Source organism: Cynara cardunculus (genome assembly GCF_001531365.2).
Source record: "Cynara cardunculus var. scolymus isolate 2C chromosome LG 2, CcrdV1, whole genome shotgun sequence".
In the NCBI taxonomy this organism is placed as follows: Eukaryota; Viridiplantae; Streptophyta; class Magnoliopsida; order Asterales; family Asteraceae; genus Cynara; species Cynara cardunculus.
In genome coordinates this window covers 68,809,984-68,833,889 of record NC_037529.1, presented here as the reverse complement: position 1 = coordinate 68,833,889, position 23,906 = coordinate 68,809,984, and the positions used below count along the sequence as shown (strand labels likewise).

The 23,906-nt window shown below is 33.6% G+C and overlaps 2 protein-coding genes and 3 non-coding genes across 5 annotated transcripts; 2 read left to right on the top strand and 3 right to left on the bottom strand.

Annotated features, from left to right (window-relative positions):
- The first annotated feature begins 659 nt into the window (after window positions 1-659).
- Window positions 660-2,841, top strand: LOC112506376 (serine/threonine-protein kinase D6PKL1-like). Its single transcript, XM_025110382.1, has 2 exons — window positions 660-1,420; window positions 1,835-2,841. The coding sequence occupies exons 1-2, from the start codon at window positions 660-662 to the stop codon at window positions 2,706-2,708; spliced, it is 1,635 nt and encodes a 544-aa protein (XP_024966150.1). The 3' UTR covers window positions 2,709-2,841.
- A 1,938-nt stretch (window positions 2,842-4,779) lies between these two features.
- On the bottom strand, window positions 4,780-4,852 carry TRNAF-GAA. The gene has a single exon. It is a non-coding gene; the product is annotated as a tRNA-Phe (tRNA).
- A 136-nt stretch (window positions 4,853-4,988) lies between these two features.
- On the bottom strand, window positions 4,989-5,061 carry TRNAF-GAA. The gene has a single exon. It is a non-coding gene; the product is annotated as a tRNA-Phe (tRNA).
- A 3,172-nt stretch (window positions 5,062-8,233) lies between these two features.
- TRNAF-GAA lies at window positions 8,234-8,306 on the bottom strand. The gene has a single exon. It is a non-coding gene; the product is annotated as a tRNA-Phe (tRNA).
- Window positions 8,307-15,078: 6,772 nt separating this feature from the next.
- On the top strand, window positions 15,079-21,656 carry LOC112507488 (SEC14 cytosolic factor). Its single transcript, XM_025112100.1, has 11 exons — window positions 15,079-15,245; window positions 15,379-15,407; window positions 16,207-16,290; window positions 16,365-16,418; window positions 17,127-17,204; window positions 17,698-17,751; window positions 18,162-18,221; window positions 18,305-18,400; window positions 19,430-19,531; window positions 19,619-19,699; window positions 21,154-21,656. The coding sequence occupies exons 1-11, from the start codon at window positions 15,191-15,193 to the stop codon at window positions 21,499-21,501; spliced, it is 1,041 nt and encodes a 346-aa protein (XP_024967868.1). The 5' UTR covers window positions 15,079-15,190; the 3' UTR covers window positions 21,502-21,656.
- Window positions 21,657-23,906: the final 2,250 nt, after the last annotated feature.

Sequence of the window (23,906 nt, the reverse complement as noted above, 5' to 3'; positions counted from 1 at the left end):
CCCCCCCCAAAAAAAAACAAATCTGGGTTACAATGATTTTAGCATCATCTTGATCATATAATCTGGTGTTCATATCAGTTGTTTGAATGTTTTCCATTGATGGGTTCTTGAAATTGTAACTATAAAAGATTTTCTTGATTTGTTAGTAAACTTGCCCCCCAAAGTTCTGTATTTTGTAGCAAACTTGCCCCCCATCCCCCAAAAAAAAACAAATCTGGTTTACAATGATTTTAGAATCACTCTCAGGTAAATAAAACTTGTGTTCTTGATAAATTCCATCTTGATCATATAATCTGGTGCTCATATCAGTTGTTTGAATGATTTCCATTGATGGGTTCTTGAAATTTTAACTGTGAAAGGCATTCTTGATTTGTTTCATATTGTGAAACTTGATGTTTCCATTGTTGGGTTCTTGAAGTTGTAACTGAAAATGGTTTCTTGAGTTGTTTCAGATTCTGAAACTTCAAACTTAATTGCAGATCTATCAAATGCTTTCTGGGTTCATTAGATCTTGCATTCAAGAAATCTTTAATCTGAATCTTGATGACTTGATTAGATGAAAACTGTTTCTGAGTTCATTCTGATATCTTGATTTCACAGATTCATGGAGTTTGAAGATGTAATCTGTTTGATTCGATGAAGTTAAACAGTTTCTCGTAATGAATTCTAAATCTAATCTGAAGGTTTCCACCGGAAAACAGAGCAGAATCGTTTGTAGTCGGTCGCCGGAAAAGCCACCGGCAGAACCCGAAAGAACACCTGAAATCAAGTCTCAGGACTCTCAGCAAACCAATAGTTCTGAATCTGTAACCGATACTAAACGAAGTCCAAACGAAAGCCAAAAAATGGGATCGATCGAAGAAATGAAACCGTTGCCGATTGGGGGTTTTAAGGATTGGTCGGAATCCGGAAAACCGGTCGAAAAAACCGATTTTGTCGAAAGTGGGAAGAGTAGCATCTGCAGAGGAAGCACAAGCACAGATTTGAGTGATGAAAGTAGTTACAGCAGTTTAAGTAACAGCATCAACAAACCCCATAAATCGAACGATTCGAGATGGGAAGCGATCCAAGCCGTTCGATTAAAAGACGGGGTTTTGGGTTTGAATCATTTCCGCTTGTTGAAACGATTGGGTTGTGGCGATATCGGAAGTGTTTATCTTTGCGAGCTTTCGGGTACAAAATGTTATTTTGCGATGAAAGTGATGGATAAAGTGACACTCGAGGGTCGTAATAAGTTGCTACGAGCTCAAACCGAACGGGAAATACTTCAATCGTTGGATCATCCGTTTCTTCCGAGTTTGTATACGCATTTCGAGACCGAAAAGTTCTCATGTTTGGTCATGGAGTTTTGCCCTGGGGGCGATTTGCACATGCTTCGACAACGACAACCGGCAAAACGGTTTTGCGAACAAGCTGTCAAGTAAAACACCTAATCCTAACTCCTTCATTGCATAAAGTTTTGAATTTTATCATCGTACTCGTTACAACAAAATCGGCTTTATAAAACGTGAGGTATATCTAAATAATCCGATAGAATGTTTTATAGGACTATATACTAGTTTATAGCCCCAATTATTACGTGTTTATGACGTATTTAGAGCTTGTTTGTTAGCAGCTTAATGGGACCGAGACTCACAGCTTATTCGGTCAACTAGACATGACTGGTTGGGGAGTGGCTTAATGATATAGAATGTGGCTTAATATATATGACGGAATTTTGGCTAAAATGGGAATTTGATGTTAAAAGTGGCTAAAAAAGTGGATTTTAACATCTTGTGAACCCGATTTTGTTGTAGTTTTGGTTTGTTTTATATGACGGAATTATGCGTTTTAGGTTCTATGCCGCAGAGATACTTCTCGCAATGGAATACCTACATATGCTCGGAATAGTCTATCGTGACCTGAAGCCGGAAAATGTTCTCGTTAGGGAAGACGGTCATATAATGCTTACGGACTTCGATCTTTCCCTTCGTTGTTCGGTCAGTCCAACGCTCGTTAACTCATCATCTTTAGAAAACGAACCCCTCCGAAAGAACTCGGCTTATTGCGTTCAGCCGGCCTGCATCGAACCACCTTCCTGTATCCAACCATCATGTGTGGTTCCCACATCTTGTTTCTCGCCAAGATTCTTCTCGAGTCGGTCCAAGAAAGACAAGAAACCGAAATCTGAGATCGGAAACCAAGTCAGACCGTTGCCGGAACTTATGGCTGAGCCGACCGGAGTCCGGTCAATGTCGTTTGTTGGGACACACGAGTATTTAGCGCCGGAGATTATTAAAAATGAAGGGCATGGCAGCGCAGTGGATTGGTGGACTCTTGGGATCTTCTTGTACGAGTTATTTTTCGGTAAAACTCCGTTTAAAGGCTCGGGTAATCGAGCGACTCTGATGAACGTCGTTGGGCAGCCGTTGAGGTTTCCCGAGTCGCCGGTGGTGAGTTTTCCGGCGAGAGATCTGATCAGAGGGTTACTAGTGAAAGAACCACGTCAAAGATTGGCGTACAAGAGAGGAGCGACGGAAATCAAACAACATCCCTTCTTCGAAGGCGTGAATTGGGCGTTGATCCGTTGCGCGAGCCCGCCGGAAATCCCGAAGCCGGTGGTGTTTGAGCGGATTGGTTCTCCGGTGCCGTCCCTTTGCGAGAAAAACGTCGTCGTTGCACCGGAGAAGAAGGGTTCGGAGAATTATCTTGAATTTGATTTATTTTGAAATTGTTTAATTATGAAAACAATTTTCTTGATTTCGATTGATGATTTATTTTGTCGAAAGGATGAGATTTGTACGATATTTTGTTTGAAAAACATTTGAAAATGTGAATCCGTTTTTGTGTTGGTTAACGTTAATATGATACACCAGAAATGAGTATTTAAACTGACAGTAAAGTTTGGGTCTTTACAGTGTTTTTAGAGATTATCGGTCCAGTTCTGTAAGATTATTGAGGATTTTCTTAGCTATCTAAGACCCTGGGATTAGTCGAGGTGCGTATAAACTAGGGGCGGCAAAAAATGACCCAACCCGAACCCAACCCAAAATTAGCATGTTGGTTTGAGATTTTTAACCCATTTAAATAAATGGGTCAACCCGTCTAACCTATTTAAATAAATGGGTTGGGTTAAGTTGAATTTTTCGACATGTTTTTAATCAGTTTTCAACCCATTTAAAATATTATATTATATTATTTTATTCTTAATATTATGTATAGTATTCTAATTTTTTATTTTGTTTTATTCTTAATTAAAAATCCTACCGACGTGACATGAAACTCCAAATTTCAATCGCCTCCATTACTTTAATATCATGAAACCCTAAGAAAACACTTTAGTCCATTACTCCATTATTGCCTCCAAAATCCAATCCAATTTATTTTTAACAATATATTTGTTGTGGTTGTGTTTTATTCAAACTTTGAACAATTTGTTTGTGTTTATGGTTGTGTTTTATTAAAAAAAACAGTCTAGTCCTTTTTTTAGTTAAGATTTTAAAATTAAATGGATCAACTCAAGTTCAATCCATTTATTTAACAAGTTGGGCTAAGAAAATGGTAAACAGGTCAACCCGTTGTCACCTCATTTAGGTAACAAAGTTGGGTTGGGTTGGAAAATCTCAATCCATTAAATTAAATGGGTTGGGTTGGGATTTTCAATTTGTTTAATAAATGAGTTGGGTTGGGATTTTCAATTTGTTTAATAAATGGGTTGAATCCGAACTCAACCCAACCTGACCCATTGCCATCCCTACTATAAACTGGTACGGACACCCACTGTTAACAAAAAATAAAATATATATATATATATATATAGAGAGAGAGAGAGAGAGAGAGAGAGAGAGAGGGGGGAACGATCAAATACAAACCGTCCACAATTTGTATATATCTTACAAACTAATTACAACCAATCACATAAATCCATTTGTTTTTTTTTTTTAATTTATAAGGGTATTATGGTTATTTGAATTTACGATAGTTATGTTTGATAATTATTTAATATTAATAGATAAGTTTGGTAACAATATAATATTTATATAAATATGGATGATATATTGATTGACACAACATTATCAAAGATTTAATTGATATATCCATCAAATTTTTTGAAAAAATATCGTCACTATTTTTCAATGAAATATGCTCAAACTGTTCAATGAAACATGAGAATTTCCAATGAAATAGACTCAGACTGTTCAATGAAACAGAGTCATATATGATTGCATCAGGTACATATGTATAACAGCTGTAATAAAACATGGTTTTAAGGGTTTTTGACAAATGTTTTATAATATAGTATAGATATATGCAAGTGAAATATGAAGCTGGGTATATGCTGTAGATTGCATAAACTTCAGGGAGTAAAGGTAGAATACAATATAGTCAAAGGTTGAAAGCGAAAAATTTGTTTGTATACGAGGTTAATCTGATCAATATGAAAGTGAAATACGAACCTGGGTATATGCTGTAGATTGTTTAAACTCTAGGGGGTGAAAGTCGAATGTTCACACAGTCAAAGATTGAAAGTGAAATTTTGTTTCTGTACGAGGTTATTTTGATCAATATGCAAGTGAACTATGAAAATGGGTATACGCAGTAGATTTTATAAACCCTAGGGGGTCAAAGTAGAATAAAAATACAGTCAAAGGTTGAAAGTGAAAACTTGTATATACGAGGCTAATCCGATCAATAAGCAAGTGAAATACGAACCTGGGTGATACGCTGCAGATTTTATAAAACTCCAGGGGGTAAAAGTACAATTTGAATATAGTCAAAGGTTGAAAACATAAAAACAATTGCGGTGAACGTGGATCGAACACGTGACCTTCAGATCTTCAGTCTGACGCTCTCCCAACTGAGCTATCCCCACTGATACTTTCCTTCTGAAACTAATTTATATAAACCGATATCATCTGTAGATTGTATAAACTTCAGGGGTAAAAGTAGAACATATATATAGTGAAAGGTTAAAAATGAAAATTTGTTCCAGAAAATGCAAAAGAAAATGCGGTGAACGTGGATCGAACACGTGACCTTCAGATCTTCAGTCTGACGCTCTCCCAACTGAGCTATCCCCGCAGATGTTTGTTTTCTACGACCAATTTAAGATATGATTTTAATGATTTGTGTATGTACGATGTTTGAATGACGTAAGGTTTGGAAAGTTAAAATTGATTTAGGGTTATTTTTAGTTTTAAAACATTTCAAGTCGGTTACAGGTAGCGTTTTTAGGTTAAATTGATATAAGGTGACGTTTGTTTTTTAAGAGGTGTTGGAGTCTGAAGTCTGATTTACTTCTGATTTATAAGAGGTGGTCCTGAAGTCTAAAATTTGGATCAGTAAGATTGTTTGTTTTTACGTCTAAAATCTGAAATCTGAATCGGTCAAACTAGTGATAAATTTATAAGATAAATAGTTTCACAAAAGTATAAAAGGTGAATAGATTTTGCTAACAAATCTCTTTTAGCCCCCAAAATATAAACCATGTGATAGAGGGCGGATAAGGATTAATAGGCATTAAGAGATACATTTACCCGGTAAGCATTTAATGGTAAGAGTCAATATCTAACTTATCATGTAAGATTTTATTCCAATAAAAAGGCATAATATGCAACATTTTTATCCAGTAAACATTTGTCGGGTAATAGTCGTCACATTCATTTACCTGATAAGACTTTCGATCATTGTCATCAATCTTAACGGAGAAGATTCTCAATCATTATCATGTTTATCCCGATAAAATACATTGATCGAGTAAGCATCTACTGAATAAACGTTGAAAAAACTGTTCATAATTGTTCAAATAAATATTAATTATGATCATTGTTTTTATTCATAAAATATAAAATATAAAAATTAAAAACATTGAATTCATTTTTGAGAGTTGAACCAAGTTCGTAGTTTTATGCATAAAAAGAAGTACCACTTTTTTAGATTTGATTCACACTTTTCTTTAACTTGGCCATATTATTTAAATCACCTTTTTTGTTTTTACCAATTTTTTTATTAAGTCTGTCTGGATAAATGAGTGTTGTTGTTTACTTTTTTTATTTGAACCAACAGTTTGAATAACATAAATGACCGATTAACCCCCCAATATTAATTATTTGAACATCAAAACAGAAAATTATAAAAAGGTTGACGATGGGGTATCTCATTTGGGAAGGAGACAATGTTTTAAATAAGGATAGGGTGTTATTTTTGTGGCTGGATGGACACAACACATCATTTCTATTTGTGCGATTAAGCCATGTTCTGTGCGAATAAGCCGCGAGTAAACAACCCAAATGAGCTGTGTGAATAAGTCAGATAGACCAATAAGCCTAATTAAGCCGCAAGTAAACAACCTCATTAAGATTTATCGTATCAAATCTTTTTGAGCTGATCATTTACGGCCTTGGATTAGATCCGGACCAAGCTTAACCTACTTTTTCTGTCCAATGGGCCTAATATGGTAAAACCAAACCTATTTTTATGGGCTTGAAAACTTACTCATACTCGTCCATTAACGAGCTGAGCTTGCCCATGGATTAACGGGCTTAAAAATCTTGTTATATTTTATAAAATGAAAACAAAACTTATATAAAAAACTTGTTATGTTTTAGATAAAATAATTCAAAATACATAACAAATTTTTCAACTTATAATTTGACGTAAATACATAAAAATATACATATTTTAGAAAGAAATTGTTTCGCTAAATATGAAGTATCAATAAATAAAATGACTAAATGAGATAATAAGGAATTGATCAGTTTAGGTAATTATATTTTCAAATTTAATATTTAAAAAATGTTATTATCGTGAGTCATGATTAAGTAGGAATTAATAAGTATTAATAATCTTCAATTTTATTTGTAAATTTTAATTATAAAAGTTAATTATTATAAAAATATTAATGGGTCTGGCGGGCCTGCTTAATATTGCCCATGTCCGTTCATTAATTTTAACAAGTCAATCCAGACTCGTCCATTTATTCGAGAATGGTAATCGAAGCCCGCTTTTCTAGTGGACCGGACATGACGGGTCTAGCGGGTCATCCCGCCCGTGAACAACTCTACCTTTTTTCTATTAAGTATGGTTATTTACATCTAGTTTTACCAAGTCAAATAATTATACCCGATGAATATAGTAAAGATCAAGAATCTTACCCGGTAAGTAAGAGCGATAGCGCTTACCGGGTAAATTGTTGAATACGTTATCGTTTTGGTAAACTAAAATCTTACCTATAAAACAAATGATAGTGTTGATTTTTACCAATAAACACTTACCAGGTAAATGTTTGATAAACAACCATTTAAACAATTCTATGTTAGAAAAAACAATTATTTTGCCTTTTTTTCAAATGGGTCAACCTCGTTTTTATAGGGGTCAAAAAGAAAATATTTTACATGATAAAATATATTTTTTTGATATAAAAAACCTTTTATAAGCAAAAAAAAATGTGGATTATTATTAAAATAATGATAATTGAAGAAAATTCTTAAAAGAATCTCATAATTTTTTTTAATTAATCTGAATATCAAATTTGTTATGCAAGTCGATCAGGTGATCATCTGTTTTGTGGGTAGCTCAGAGTCACCCGATTTAAACTTCCATGGTTACAAGGGGTTTTTTTTTATTCCTCTTTGGATTCGAACATGAGACCTTCAGACACTTTTGACTTTTATAGCTCAAGTTTAAACCAATGAAACATCACCCTTGTCGTTATAATTTTTAAGTTCTTGTATAGTAACATCGGTTTTTATCTTAACATTAGTGTGAGTTAACTTTTTATTAGTTTTTTTTTTTTATATATTTTCTTGATTTTATAATTATTATAAAAATACATGGAAACCATGAAGTGGGGTCTTACAAAAAACTACCACTCTGAAGTTTTATGTAGGTTCTTAATTTGGTGAGTTAAAATGAAGTAGCTAGGTGACCGGTTGAAGACTAAATTTAGATTAAAAACTAATTTTAGATTAAAAAACTCATGTCACTAACCACGTCAACAAATAATATTGAGTTAGATACCACATCATTGGCCACATCAGCATGATAACCGATTACCCGAATATTTAAATGTTTAAAATTTACATTTTAGGTATCAAAAAGAAAGTTTTGAACGTACATTATCCACAATATGAATCAAGTTAAAGTACGTATAAATCGTACAAACTCTAGGGGTAAAAGTAGAACATATGTTATAGTGAAAGGTTCAAACTGAAATTTTGTTCCAGAAAAAACCACACGAAAATGCAAAAGGAATTGCGGTGAACGTGGATCGAACACGTGACCTTCAGATCTTCAGTCTGACGCTCTCCCAACTGAGCTATCCCCGCTGTTATTTTCTTCTTGAAATAAAGCACAAAAGTGGCAATTAGGGGTGTAGGCGGTACGAGACATCTCGTGAGCTACTCGAGATTAACTTTGTCAACATTCGACTCGAATAGGCTCGGCTCAAACTCAAACTGACTCGACATATTAACGAGTCGAATCGAGCTACTCAATACTCGGCTTAAAAAGCTCGTGAAATACTCGATTTTTTATGTATGATTAATTTTAAACATATAATCAATTTTATAATAATATTTATAATGTAATAAAATGTGTTATATTTTTAGATATTTGAACAATATTGTGCATTTTTAACTGTAAAAACTAATCAGTAATTTTTCTTTATTAAAGTCATAATTACAAAAAGACAAAAAAAAAACCATATAAGTGTTAATGAAGTTGTCCCACATTGGAAATAAATAGTAAAAAAAAGGACGCAGAGGTGTTATATAATGATGGTGATTTGATCCGATCCGGTGGGAAACCCGACCCGAACGAGGACGAGGATTCGAGTTTGAGTTCGAGCTTTATTTTCTAGTAGGATTTCGAGCTTGATTTGAGCTTCAAACGAGTTTGAGCTCGAGCTCGAGTTCGAGTGTGAGAAATGACTATCGACCTCAACTCATATCATTTACACCCCTAGTGGCGATACAAGTCAATTTTTTCAATTATATGAGTTTATTAATTTAACCGTGTGAAATGACAATTTCATAGTTTCTTTTTTATATTTAATTAACTTTATAATTATTAATATTATATGTATAATAATTACTGATGTTGAAAAAAATACATGGTTACTCGGATACTTAAATGTTTAAAACTTTACATCTTATGTACCAATATGAAAATTTTGAAAGTGTGTTACCCAAAATAGGGATCGAGTTAAAGTACATTATTTTTTCATGCAATTTGCCTTTTCTTATTTTATGTCTTTTAAATTTGAAGATTTCTCTATTATCTCTCATTTTCTTTTCTTTTAGGTGTCGTTTACCAAACGTTTACCCGGGTAAGTGCTTACCAAATCACATTACCTTACCGGATGAATAGGGCAAATACCAATAATCTTACTCGGTAAGAGCGAGGCAAGGACCAAGAGTCTTATCCGGTAAGTGAGAACGATGACTCTTACCACGGTTAGCACTCACTGGTAAATTGTTGCATCCAATGCTGTTTTGGTGGACTAAAATCTTACTGGGTAAGAAAGTGATAGTGTTGAATTTTACCGGTCAGCGCTTACCGGGTAAGTGTTTAGTGAACGACCATTTACTGTAGAAGAAAGTTTAATATAACTATTAGCAAACTTTTATCTGATTTCCAAAATAATATTCAAGAAAATCTTCTTTTTTTACAGGGGTATAATAGTCTTTTTAAGTCAACTAATTTCACATCACCCGCCTTAATCCCCGCAATTAAGGCTGAGGAATATATTATTTATTGTTTCAAAAAATTAACACGAAACCATTTATCCATTTTCCAAATGACTAAAATGCCCTCAGCAAAAATTAAATGAACCAAAAATGTAAAATGAAAATTAACATATTTTTTAAAAAAGAAAAATAAAATTATTTTTTAATTATTTTTTTACATCATATCTAATTCTTGCCCCACATGTATCAAAAAGCCAACAAAATCATTACAAAAGTAGGTTTATATTTGGTATGTCTTCTAACATATACTTCTATTCGGTCTTGATTTCTTTTCTGGTGGATGTGGTTCGTCCCCACTTAAATGCTTAATCTGTTTTAACGTCTTAGCATTTTTGGTTTTTTTTTTATTGATAGGAGGGGCCTCCTCCTTCTGTTATCAAAAACACATATACTTCTATTTGCAGTTGAATATTTTTTTATTTGAGTAGCCTGAATATCCAATCTACTATGTGAGCCGACTAATCCCAGGGTGACCACATGCTTTGCGGGTAGTCCGAAGTCACAACATTTGAACCTCTATGGTCACAAGAGGATTTTTATTTCTCATTGGATTTGAACCTGAGACCTATATATACTTTTGACCTTTATAGCTCAAACTCAAACCAATTAGGCACCATCCTTGTGGCTGAATATTTATTTTTGATAATCAGATGTTTTGAGTTTAATTCTATGATTAATCAAAAAATAAGTATATATCATGACATTTATTATGAACAGTTAACATGATATTTTATCATGAATAATACATGAGATAAATGGTTTATTTGTTCTCAAAATATTTACAGTTATTTATTTGGACCTGTATTAATTTCAAACCGTTTCGATAAATATGTCGAAAATATGGTTTTGGTTAATCAATTATGGGTATAATAATAATTACTACATATTTTGGGATTGTTTGTTTACTTCTTAATAATTTCATATAAGAAGCAACATTTGAATCTTTAAGAGGTGAATCTTGTCTGATAATTTTGTTTTGTCTATTAATGGTTCTAAAACTCTTTGAATAATTTTGTATCATGAGTCTCCCTTAACCATTCAACGCTCTAATTTCATTTTACACTATATCATAAGAGTTTTTTAATCATGTTGACTACTTAATCATTTTAGACCAAACCATTCAACAACTGTCAAACAATCTCTTATCCGTTTGTCATTAAATTTATCCATAATTAAATTTAATAATTATGGGTATAATAATAATGAAGGTCCATTATTATTGAAGGGCACGCAATATAATTAAAATTCCGATCAATGATTAATAGCTTCTTTAATGGCTTCATCGAATCAAAGTATATAATATTTGTATACGACAAATATAACAAATAAACTCACACACCCTTCTCATCTTTGGTGAGGTTTAAACCCCTGACTTCCTAGAAAATTAAAGACTCACATACCGTTAGGCCAAAAACCCGTTGGTAATTAGAATTCATTCTAATTTATCTATATGTAACAACGTCTATTTTATGATTAATTTTAAAGTAAACTATAAATTTGGTTCTGATTTGTCGGAAATAACATTTTTCGTTCATGTAATTTTGAAATGACAAGATGACCATTGTGGTTTGTAAAAACGTCTGTATTTGGTCTCTCCCTCTAATGACTGTTAGAAGAATAAACTAGATCCGAACGTTTTCTACATATCACGATGACTATTTTATAATTTTAAAACTAAAGAGACAAAAGGTAATATATCATAGAACCACACAAGAAAACTCTAACCCTATAAAACTTTTGAAGAAAATAACATTTGTAGAAATCATATCTATACTATATTTTAAAGCGTTTGACAAAATTCTTGAAAACCATTTTTTATGCGTAAAGTATAGTTTATAACGCCTATTATTTAAAACTCAATATTACAAGTAGATTGTGCGTAAGTACAACTTATTAAAGCTCCATATCTGAATTCATGTAACTAACTGCAGATAAACATAATCAAATACAGGATAAACATATCATTTTAATTATAAAAAATCTAAAATATTATTAGGATAACCATTGATATCTAACATAGTATTTAATTATTATCTTTATAAAATGTTATATTATTAAACCAAAAATAAATTATTTCATTATTAAGCTTGAATTAAATTATAATAAAAAATAAATTAAAGAAATTACATGAAAAATGAAAACTTTTAAATAGCTGATTTGATATTAACATTGATATATTTTTTTCTTCCAAATTTTTATGATATCTTCAAATTTATATTTTATTCAAAAATTAAATCATTATTGTTTTCTTAAAAACACATAAAATTGTATTATAACATCGACAGAGACAAATAATAAAATAGAACATTAAAATCGATATGTGTCTCACTGTATTGCGCGATTATAGTGTTTTAATAGGACTTATGAAACATTGTCCTTTTGCAACAATCATTTTAATACTAAACCACAGCGGAGGTGACTTATTGGTTTAAGCTTGAGCTTCAAAGGTCAAAAGTGTCTGGAGGTCTTAGGTTCGAATCATAAGGAGGAATAAGAAATCCCTTATAACTACGAATCTTCAAATTTGGTGACTCTGGGCTATCTACAAAGAGGGTGGTCGTCCTAAGATTAGTCGGCTCGCATAGCGGGTTGGATATACAGGTTAATAAAAAAAGATCATTTTATACCATTTGTATGAAAAATTAAACATTTATACTGCTCTATTAATCTGTATAATTAAACAATGGATTATCTACAAAAATACAAACATTTTTATAACAATCTGTTTCAAAAATTATTCTAAAAAAAAAATATATGTTACATTAAGATGATGACCTATACGTTAGGCATGACAACGAGGCGGGATGGGGAAGGTTTTGTAATCCCCGCCCCCGGCCTCGTCCCCTGACGAGTACAGGGATTAACATCCCGTTCCCGGTTTATTTTCTGGTCAAGACCTAATTTTAGAAAATAAATAATATATATATATACACACACACATATAAATATATTAATAAAATTATATACCGAATACGAGTATGGGGCAAGTCAGGGGTACAATATCTGGCCCGGCCCCGACCCCGGGACCTGTTTTAGCGGGAAATCCCCGTCTTCATTCGGTCAGGTGAGCCGGGTTGCCCATCAAGTCGGGACAAATCACCATTCTTACTATACATACGTCATAACTATATTTTTACGTTTCACGAGTAATTAATAAAAGTTTAAAATTACAAATAAAAATTAAATATTACAACAACTAAATTTCACGATAAAATTGATAAGTTGAAATATTTATTGACATGCATTCATGTTTCCAACCCTTTTTTGTGTGTGAAATTTTAATGCTTGCTAGAGAGTCGTATAATGGCTTCAACCTTTTTCACGTTCATGACTTAAATGAGCCCCTTCAACTTTGTTTTATTGACATTTTTGGTCCTTCAAGTTTAAAAACTCATGGTAATGAGTCGGCTATTTGCTGAAAAAGTTAGCTGTTAGCTAATAAATTAGTTTGCTAGTTGATAAGTTAACTGATAAGCTAGTTGAAAATCCCAATGTTCTAAACGTCTCGCCGCAACAACTGCTATGGCGCACGATGACTCGAGGCTTTTGTTTGACGTCACGTTAAGCTTGTGGCACGGGATGACTTAATGCACGGTTTTTGTAACGTGATATTGGTTCAAGAACACGAGTTTTTTTACCTTTCTCTTTTTTCTCTCTCTTCCCTTTCCTTCGTAAAAAAGGGTTCGAGAACACAGTGTTCAAGATTGGCCTCGCCGACACGTCACACCATTTAGAACAGTGATTAAAACTAGTTGATAAGCTATATGATAACATAAAACGACCTAGAAACATAATGAAAATCTCAATTGCAACATATGAAGGACATAAATTGGGAAAAAGCAAAAACAGAAGACTCTGGCGATTATTGAATAACTATATGAACTCTAAAGTAGTTTAAAAAAAAAACCAGTTTCTGTTTTTTCCAGATACGGGGTTTCAATAAACCAGTTTATGGTTGTTAATCATGACTTTAAGTAAAAAATCTGTAACAAAGTTCTGTGACGGTAACGAGTCAGTTTAACTTCAGTGATCCTTCTTTCTATTGAAAGGCATTGGTTATCCTTTTTACGTTCTTTAGAAAACCTGGAGAGTCTATTAGTTACACCACTTTACATTTCAGACAATTTGAGTCCAATTTATTCATATGAGATTATATTTCTTCATTAAACGAATGAGTCATTTACCAAACGGTTACCAGGTCACTTACTTTAACGTGTGAGCATGCCGAAGACCAAAAATCTAACCCCCACAAGAGGCGTGAAAACAACCGATGTTCTTACCAGTTAGTGCTTATCGGGTAACATTCATTGTACCAATAATTCATTTTGATAGCCGAGAATGTTATCCAATAAGATAAATGAAGGTGGTAAGCGATAAACATTTGGTAAAAAAAACCCGTAAGTAAGTATCTGTGTTCATCTCCAACAGATTTTCCAAAAAATTTCCAGAACAGAGAATTAAAGTTTAAAATATCTGAAAATAACTACACTTAACTCCAACAAATTCTTCATTAATTATATTATTAAAATATTTAATAAATATTATTTTTCTGTCTTAAACATTTAATTTCAATGTTTTTTTATTGATGGAATATCATAAAAAATAATTTTTCTCTCATGGTAATCATTTTTGAAGAGTTTTCCATATTTGGAGAAATTTACACTCTCTCTCTCTCTCTCTCTTATTTTCTCCATTTTAAAGAATTTGTTGGAGCACAAAATTGCCCAAACCCCCATTTTCTTCATTTTTGGAAAATCTGTACGCATAATTCTGGTATCGTGATGGAGAAGCAGAAATCGACTTGATTTTGGAGGCGTCGTTTATCAGATTAGGTTTTATGCTGGGTTCTATGAGATTAGAGTATATTGGGTTAAGAGGATATTTGGTATATGAAAATAGAGAATTTCATTCCATCAAAAATACCATATAGTTGCTAAGAAATGTTAAATTTATTTATTTTGGGAATTTGTAGGATTTTGAAGATTATTTCCGTTAAAAAGAATGAACCAAATGAGAAATGTAATTTGGTCAATGAAATTCAACATTTCAATTCCATCATATTTTTTTAGAATCTACGAACCAAACGTTCCCTATAACTCTTGAAGGGGGAATAATTCTATTTGAAGGACTGTTATTGTTAAAAAGAATCTGCAAATCGCAGAGAAATGCTGATTACTTGATAGTACAAGGACTATTATTGTAACTCATGAAAATCTTTAGGGGGAATTTTTGTAACTCCTCATATTTCTTTTTCTATATTATGTGCCTGCCCACCGCGATTTCCCCTTTCCCTCTCCTTCTCCCTCCATTTACGCTTCGCTTCATATACACACACAAAAACAACCCACAACGAGGTGGGTTGGTACATGCAAGCGGAGGATTTTGCATAATCAAATCGAATTTTTGTTTCTTAATTTTTGTTTTTTTAGGTTTAGAATTTCGAAGCAGATTGACTCGACGAAATGGTGATCATATCGCAGGATATGATACAGCAATTCCAGAATTTGATGGAAGCAAGTCGGTGTTTCTATAAAAAAGCCCTAATGTTCTTCAAATCTGTATTTGTTTTGATGTATTTTCGTTTTTTTATTATTTTGATCTGCAGCACCGCTAACATTTTCGTTTTTCTTTTTCAAATTTGTTGTTTCAGTTGACGAGCCACTCAAGAATTCATTCGAGGTTTAGGTTTTTGCTCTATCTCTGTATGTTTGTATCATTTTGTTTGTGCTGGATCTGTTGGATGTAGTTCAGATCATATGTTTCGAGAAATCGTGATCTCATTTCATAATTCTTAATCATTTTGTGCTGATCTGAACCACTATATTCGAATCCTAAGTCAACATTGGAGTCCTTTTTGATTAATTCGACCAGAGATATCAAATTGTAATGCATATGAACTTCCAAATTAAAACTTTTCGTATTCTGGTTGGGGTTATGGATTGAATGTAGATTAACAACAATGGTGAGTCCAGATTTCGTGGTGTTTTGTGATGTGCAAATTTCATTTGCTAGGTCTGATCATATTGAAGTCTTAGTTACTTCAAAAACATTCTATACTATCTTAATTTACTATTATTAAAAACATTTTATAACCTTTTTTTTGGCTTGGAGTCAGTTTTACAAGCTGGTAGGAATGATGTATGCTAGATCAATATAGCATTTAGAGATCAAAATGACACAAAATACAACATCCTAGGTTATGTGATGTTCATATTTGCTCTGTGTTACTTTAGATAACCATTTTCACTAGCAACTATGAGTCTATAACTGAACTTTGTCAAATTGGATATCTCTGGACCTAGTAAGTGAATTGGTTCGGGAAATTTTGTGTGGGTGTTCACAAAGCATATGATCTGGATTTACCTGATTCTTTGATTGCGAGTATGGAATATGTTCTCTATTGGAGTACAGATAGATGTCTATGTGATCCTTATACGTGCATAAAAGACTAAAGACAGAACTGGCTGCTCATTTCCAGAATCTGCATCAAGGATATCCACATGAGACTCTGGTCCGATTTCTCAAAGCAAGAGATGGAAATGTCCCTAAGGCACACAAAATGGTCAGGGCAAATTCATTTCTTGAATTCATTTGTTATTTCTATAGATTTCTGATCAGGAAATATTCTCTTTTCAGCTGGTTGATTGCTTAAATTGGAGGATCCAGAATGAGATCGATGATATATTGGCGGTGAGTTTGTACTATCATTATGTAATGCTTTATCAAGCCTCCTTTTTTCTGTGCGTTTTATCATGTTCGTCTGCCATTTCCACATTTGTTAGTTTGTTTCCTGTCATTCTCTCTAACCTTTTTTGAGCCGAAAACTATCGATGATAAAAGACATTAAATTGGGAAGCTTGCATCTGGTGCTCAGAACAAGATTCAGATATCGAGCTTGTGATGCCTAACCTTCAGCCATGGAGAACATGCTATGGCCTATAAGAAGAAACCTTGAGATGTCTTATTTCATTCTCCAGTTCTTCAGAATGATAATCTACATGAAATAGACAGAGTCAATCCACATAATCTTTTATTGAACTGTGCGTGGTTGGTGGACATTGTTAGATAGTGATGCCCATAATATGTTCATCGACACCATGAATATTTGCAGAAATTAAGATCCATGCAGACACCATAAAACATATGCAACAATTTATTCCGTGAATCTGGTTTTTTCTGTGGTGAACAGCCACAAGAATTTGCATGTGTTGCTAATAGTAACTCTTAAATGCGGATCATATGATTTAAATGTAGATTTTTATGGTTTTCGTGAATGTTAATGCAAGATATTGAATATGACATGTTTTTCACGTGATAAATGTATAATAGTTTCCGATATACGAGATCACGTCTTGGTCGCTGCCACCTTATTGCTATTTTCTTTTGCTTATTATACAGAAACCAATCGTTCCTGCCGAATTTTATAGAGAAGTCCGTGATTCACAGCTTATAGGAATGTCAGGTTACACAAAAGAGGTACTCCTTACAAAGATAGCTAATTCCATAATGCTTTGTAGTTCTCTACATGTTGCTATCTGATTTCTATACCAACAAAGTTCTAGTTTTGCACTTCCTTCTCATGGTGATTTCCTCCGTCCCAAAATAAGTCTTCACGTCTCTATTTTAGTTTGTCCCCAAATAAAAGTCCACTTTCAAAAGTGTTTAACTTCCAATTCTACCCATATTATGAAATGGAGACATTGATTGCTTCTCTATTATTAAGTGTAAAATTGTCATTTGGTTGATTAAAAAGGGTTATAATTACATATTTATCAAACCATGTGTCTTTTTCATTGTGGCGTTTATTTTGGGGACGGAGGGAGTGATTCTGTAAAAGGATACGACACATGTCAGCTTTCTTGGCATTTGTGCTAATTAGGAGTAAACACTTGGTATCAAATGAAGGGAGCGTGGTTTCTAAAGATAACAATATGATCTTCACTGACTGTTCTTTGGTTTCTTGTCAAAGGGGCGACCTGTTATTGCTGTTGGTGTAGGGCTCAGCACATACGAAAAAGCATCTGTAAGAATATCATAACCTATTTTTCAAGTATCCTTTTTTATGTACTTGCAGTCGAGATTAACCAAGGATGTGTGTGTTGACTTGTACCATCTTACACAATGTTTACCGTTGCAATTGCATTTTCGTTTTATGACTTTGCTGTATCCGGGTTAGTGGTAACTCCTAGCCTCCTTGAAGGTCAAGGGTTCAAACCTCACCAAATACAGATATATCCTCGTGAGTATTTTCCATATATAAATATTATATACTTCAAAAAATGTGTCTGCAATTGAGACGAGGGTATATCTGTATTTTGTTCTTCTATAGGCCTTGTGTAAACATGTTTTAAAGAGTAACATGGCTTGATGAATATGTTGGTTTATTTGGGCATATTCACTTATTGTGTAATATTTATTCTTTTCCATTTTTAGATTCATTACTATGTTCAATCGCACATCCAGATAAACGAATATAGAGACCGGATAGTATTGGTAAGTATTCAATTATGATAAGATCGTATATAGTAACTTGTAGTAGCTTTCAAATAGGCTGACTTTTCTTTTCTTTTTCCTAGCCAGCTGCTACAAAAAAGTTTGAGCGACATATTAGCACATGCGTCAAGGTTCTCGATATGACTGGGCTTAAAATTGCACAACTCAGTCAGCTTAAGGTACTTTGGAAAAGACCTGGTTTTGTTTCTAGTGTATTGAGCCTATTATTTGTCCATTCTCTTATTTTCTCTTATTTTCTTAAATAGGTACCATTCTTGTATGAACCTAACTCTCTCTCTCTCTCTCTCTCTATATATATATATATATATAGAGAGAGAGAGAGAGAGAGAGAGAGGGGGAGCATGTCAAATGCAAACCTTAAATATGAAACGTGCAGTGTTGTTTCATATTATCATATATGAAACATTCAGGATTGTTTTGCATATGCAAAAAAACACGTAAAATACGTTTCATATATGAAACACACTCACACATGCATGTTTGTATGCATGTATAAGCAGGGAAGTGTTTTAATTTATTCKTCAAAGATCTGAAATACCTTGCTATAATGACGAAATAAATGAAGATATCCTTGGGCCCATTCAATATATATATACACACAACCCCCCCCCCCACATATATATATATATATATATGTATATATATGTATGTAGAGTCAAGTTCATACGAGAATACCAACTAAATAAGAAAACGGTCGAATCATATGTGATTTTACACTAAAATCATGTGTAAAATCACATGTGATTCATGCAACTTTGGCCGTGACCTGAGGTTGTGGGCCACGTTGCCCGCACTCTTTCGCGTTGACCATTAGTGTAAAATCACATGTGATTTTGCATGCGATTTTGCCTTTTGCGTGTTCTCTTATTTGGATACTGTTCTTGTTTGAACATCCCGCTATGTATGTATGTATGTATGTTTATGTAGGGAAGTGTTTTCTAACGATAATAGTGAGCAAATAGATATTTGTAACTTGTATGTATGTTTATGTAGGGAAGTGTTTTCTAACGATAATAGTGAGCAAATAGATATTTGTAACTTGTATGAATTACAAAAATGGAAATGTCGTCATTTTCATGGGACAAGTACAATATATTTAAAGAAATCTTTAGACTTTAGCTATAGATGCCAGCTTGAATCCTAAACATTTTGTAACTAATTCACTCGAATCTCTCATCTTTTTGCAGCTATTGACTGTTATATCTAGCATTGATGACTTAAACTATCCAGAAAAGACTGACAACTACTACATTGTCAATGCTCCATACATATTTTCAGCGTGTTGGAAGGTTTGTCGTTTTCGCTTCAGTTTCAATAACAAACCATCGTTCAAGAACAACATTGCTTGCGATTTGCCTGAAAGTAAAGTCTTGTAGGTTGTGAGGCCTCTTCTGCAAGAAAGAACAAGGAAGAAAATTCAGGTGCTTTCAGGTTGCGGAAAAGACGATTTGTTGAAGGTAATCTCACATTGTTTACTGTTAGAGTCCTATATCCGCTATTCTTGGACCATTTCTCCTCGATATATGTTGTAACCTCCTATTCCCGGTTGGCTCTTTTGGAGAGTAATCTAATGGGTTTCCACATATTTCCACATGGTATCGAAACCAAGTCTACCGCTGGACTTAACAATTTGGGCAATTTGTACTCGTTTAGCCCTTTCTGGCTCTACCCATCTAGCCTCTGTTGGATTGGGGGGGGGGGGGTGTTAAAGTTCCACATCAGCTAGATTTGGACTATTTCTATTGATATATGTTGGAACTTGGAACCTCTTTTTTTTCCTCAAGTGCTCTTTTGGAGAATAATCTGATGGGTTCTATATATTCTCAAATAGTATCATAGCCAAGATCTATTGCCCTAGGACTCAAGACTGTGGCGCAATCTCTACCCGTCTAGGCCCTTTCGACACTCTAGGACTAGTTCCTGTCTAGCCTCTGTGGAAGGGGCGTGTTAGAGGCCCACATTGGCTTAGACTTGGACTATATCTACTTGAAATATGTTGGAACCTCACTACTCTCCTCAAGTGCTCTTTTAGGATGCGTTTGGTACACTGAGAGGATATAACTGAACAGAACAAGGATCAATATTCCACGTTTGGCAGGACTTTTATTTGGAACAGAGTGAAACAGACCTGTTCCACCCTTACTCGGTGGAAGAAGATGGAAAAGACCTTTATTTTACCAATAACCTAATTCTCATCTAGAACATCAAATACGTCTCGCTCTTTACATTTTGTTCATTCTTTAAATTTTATTTATTGTATTTTATGCTCTTTAAACTTCCATTTTATTGTTCTCAAAATATTATTTTTATATGATTTCTATATTTTGATTAATTTATGTAATTTATTAAATATTAATAATAATAAAAAATAATATAGAAAATGTATAAAAATAAAAATTGGAAACTACATAAATTTTTTATAAAAAATATTTATTTTATTATAATTTTGTAAATTAAAAAAATTAATCAAGATATATAAACAAATCATCAGGGGTAAATTGGTCATTTTATTTGTCTTGTCTAGTTTTGCCTTATCAAACGTTAAACAACTGTCTTATTATGTTCTATCTTGTTTTATCCTATCCTGTCTGAATACCAAGCGCACCCTTAGAGAGTAATTTGGTGGGGTTCTATGTATTCTTACATGGTATCATCCCCAAAATCTACTACTTTAGGACTCGACACTCTAGGACTGTCTGTACCCGTCTAGCCTCAGTTGGAGGGGCCACATTGGCTAGATTTGGATCATTTCTTCTCAATATATGTCGGACTTGGAACCCCCCTTCTCTTTCTTCAGGGTTCTTTTGGGAAGTTCTTTAATGGGGTTCATAGTTTCGCACATTCTCGCATTTCCCATTTTTAGGAAAAAACACAAATTATCGAAACATAACATCGTTACTTGAAATGGCAGATAATGGATTACGCTTCTCTACCCCATTTTGTTAGAAGAGAAGGCAGCGGATCATCTCGATACTCTGGATGTAGCAGCAATGGCGAAGACGATTGCTTCTCCTTGGACCATGGGTTCCACCAAGAGCTCTATAAGTATATCAACCAGCAAGCCGAGGCCATGGAGTTGCCAGCCCCGATCAAACACAGGTCGTTTCACGTGCAATTCCCAGAACCCGATCAGGATGATCGTAAGATTGCACAAACTATAGAATCGGAATGCCAAAAGCTGAACGATCAGAACGGGATGGCTAATAAACTAGACGATCTTACGATAAAGGACGACGGAGAAAGGAAATCAAAAGCTTAATAATATATATATAACTTAATGTCTCTATAATTAGATTGGAGATTTGGTTTAACAACTTGTGGATTGCAGAAGACAAAAGCTTTTAAGTTTATGTTGTAACTTTAAACTGGTTTCATGAGGGTGAAGTGTAAACCTTTTATGGCTTTCACTTATCAGAATGATCTCCTCAAAAACTCAATTTGAAAAACTGAATTTGAAAATCAAAAATTTGGGATGTTTGGTTGGTTTTTCATCAAGTTTTGTATAGGTAAAATTGTTTGTGTGAATTAATCTGTTTGTATAGATCACGAAGGTTTTGTTTGGTATAGTTTTTTTCATAGATGGAAGGAATGAGTTTTTTAATTGGGAGATACAGGTTTGGAAAAACTTGGCTTTCTGCATAAATCTTCATTTTAAAAACTTGCTGAATAAGTCACTTTCTACATCAATAAACCACTATCAAACAGTATTGACCGAATAAGTTGTGAGTACCATTAAGCTTGTATAGCTTGTTGAAACATAAGATGTCTCTGAAATTCAGAGATTTCATTGAAATCCTATAAACACAAGATTTTGAATCATGGAATATTTGATATTTCATGAAATCTCATATAATTTGTATGTAATAATGTTAAAAAAATATACTACAAACGTTTATTTTGTAATAATCAATTAATAAAAAAGTAATTTAATTATTTTATGATTATTTATAATTTGTTTTTATAAATTATTTATAAAGAATGATATTTATTTAATTCCAAATCCTACAAACCAAACACACCAAATATTCCAAATCCTTCCACGAAATCCAAATCCTGCAAAATCATTCTATCAAACCAAACATCAAACAAGTTTTTATCCTATATTTTTCCGTTCAATCTATCCTGCATACTGAACACACCCATAGTTATGACTAAAAAAATTAAATGAAACCATAAGGATGGTCTCCGATTGGTTTAAGCTTGGACTCCAAAGATCAAAAGTGCATGTAGGTCACAGGTTCGAATCCAATGAGAAATAAAAAATCTTCTTGTGGCCACGGAGGTTCAAATGCAGTGACTCTGAGCTACCCGCAAAACGGGTGGTCGCCCTGGGATTAATCGGCTCGCATAGCGGGTTGAATATCCAGATTAATAAAAAAATTAGAAAAATTAAATAACATGCTTCTCATAAATGATAAAATCCTCACAAAATTAATTTTAATTAATTAAATGACATTTGCTTATTATCAATGACAAACTTAAATCTTCAGTTACTAAATAACATCATATACAAAAGCATAACATATCTACTTGTTAGAAACATCAAACATAAAACCATTTACTTGTTTAGAAATTACTCTAATGGGGTTTTCGTTAGCCGCGGCCGTGTTTACAGGCATTGTTGGTCAAGTCGGGTTATGCTTCTGGTGTCGACCTATTCTCAATCGTATACGACAACTTATTGATTGCCTACGACATCCACACCCTCCGCCACCCCGTGCTGTTACCGCTGACGTAATCTTTAAAACCATCGTAGAAAAATCTTGATACTTTTTTCGAGAAGAATAAGAACGAATTCGATCATATGTCACCATTTCGATCAGTAATCTGATAATGTAATATTCCAAGTCTTTTTTCAATATGTCTAATCCTATCTTTATATTCATCTTGCAATTCCAGTTGCATTTTCACAAAATATCTCGTCTTCTATCTTTCAGTGTTTTAGACGGATCATGTTCTTATTTTGAAAAATTAAGAAAAAGTGTCCCTGTGATTACGTTTTTTAACGAGTTAAGTCCTTGTGATTGCGTTATTTAAAGAGCTAGGTCCATGAGAACTGTGGTTGCAATTTTTTAACGAGTTGAGTTATTAAATAAATTAACAAGTTAGGTCGTGTAGTTGTATTAGAGACGCAACTCGTTACAAAAATGCAACTGTAAGGGCCCAACTCGTTTTTATTTTAAAATAGGGAAATAGGGACATGATCCTCTAAAACACGAAACCCTGCTTTGAGGGTAATTAGTTGCAATTTTACCTGTCGAAGTGAGCACACCCTAACGGGACAGAGATTCCTGGCTTTGGCGGGTGACAGGACGAGCATCCCCCAACAAAAGAAATACAAACATAAACTAACAAACATTATGTAAAATTTTACACATTATTAATACATATATGTGTGTTGTGTGTGTATATATATATATATATATATATAGACTTGGGATCATGTGAGACCAGCCTGTTTTCGTGAGACCCGTGAGACCAACATTTTACACTTGAAACTTCACAGCAAAATGCTGTGAATGTGACTTTTTAAAACCTTCACAATGTTTTTGCTGTGAAGGTTCGACTTTTTTTAAACCTTCACAGTGTTTTTGCTGTGAAGGTTACGTGTAAAAATGTGGTCTCACGGGTCTCACGAAAACAGGTTGGTCTCACGTGAACCCA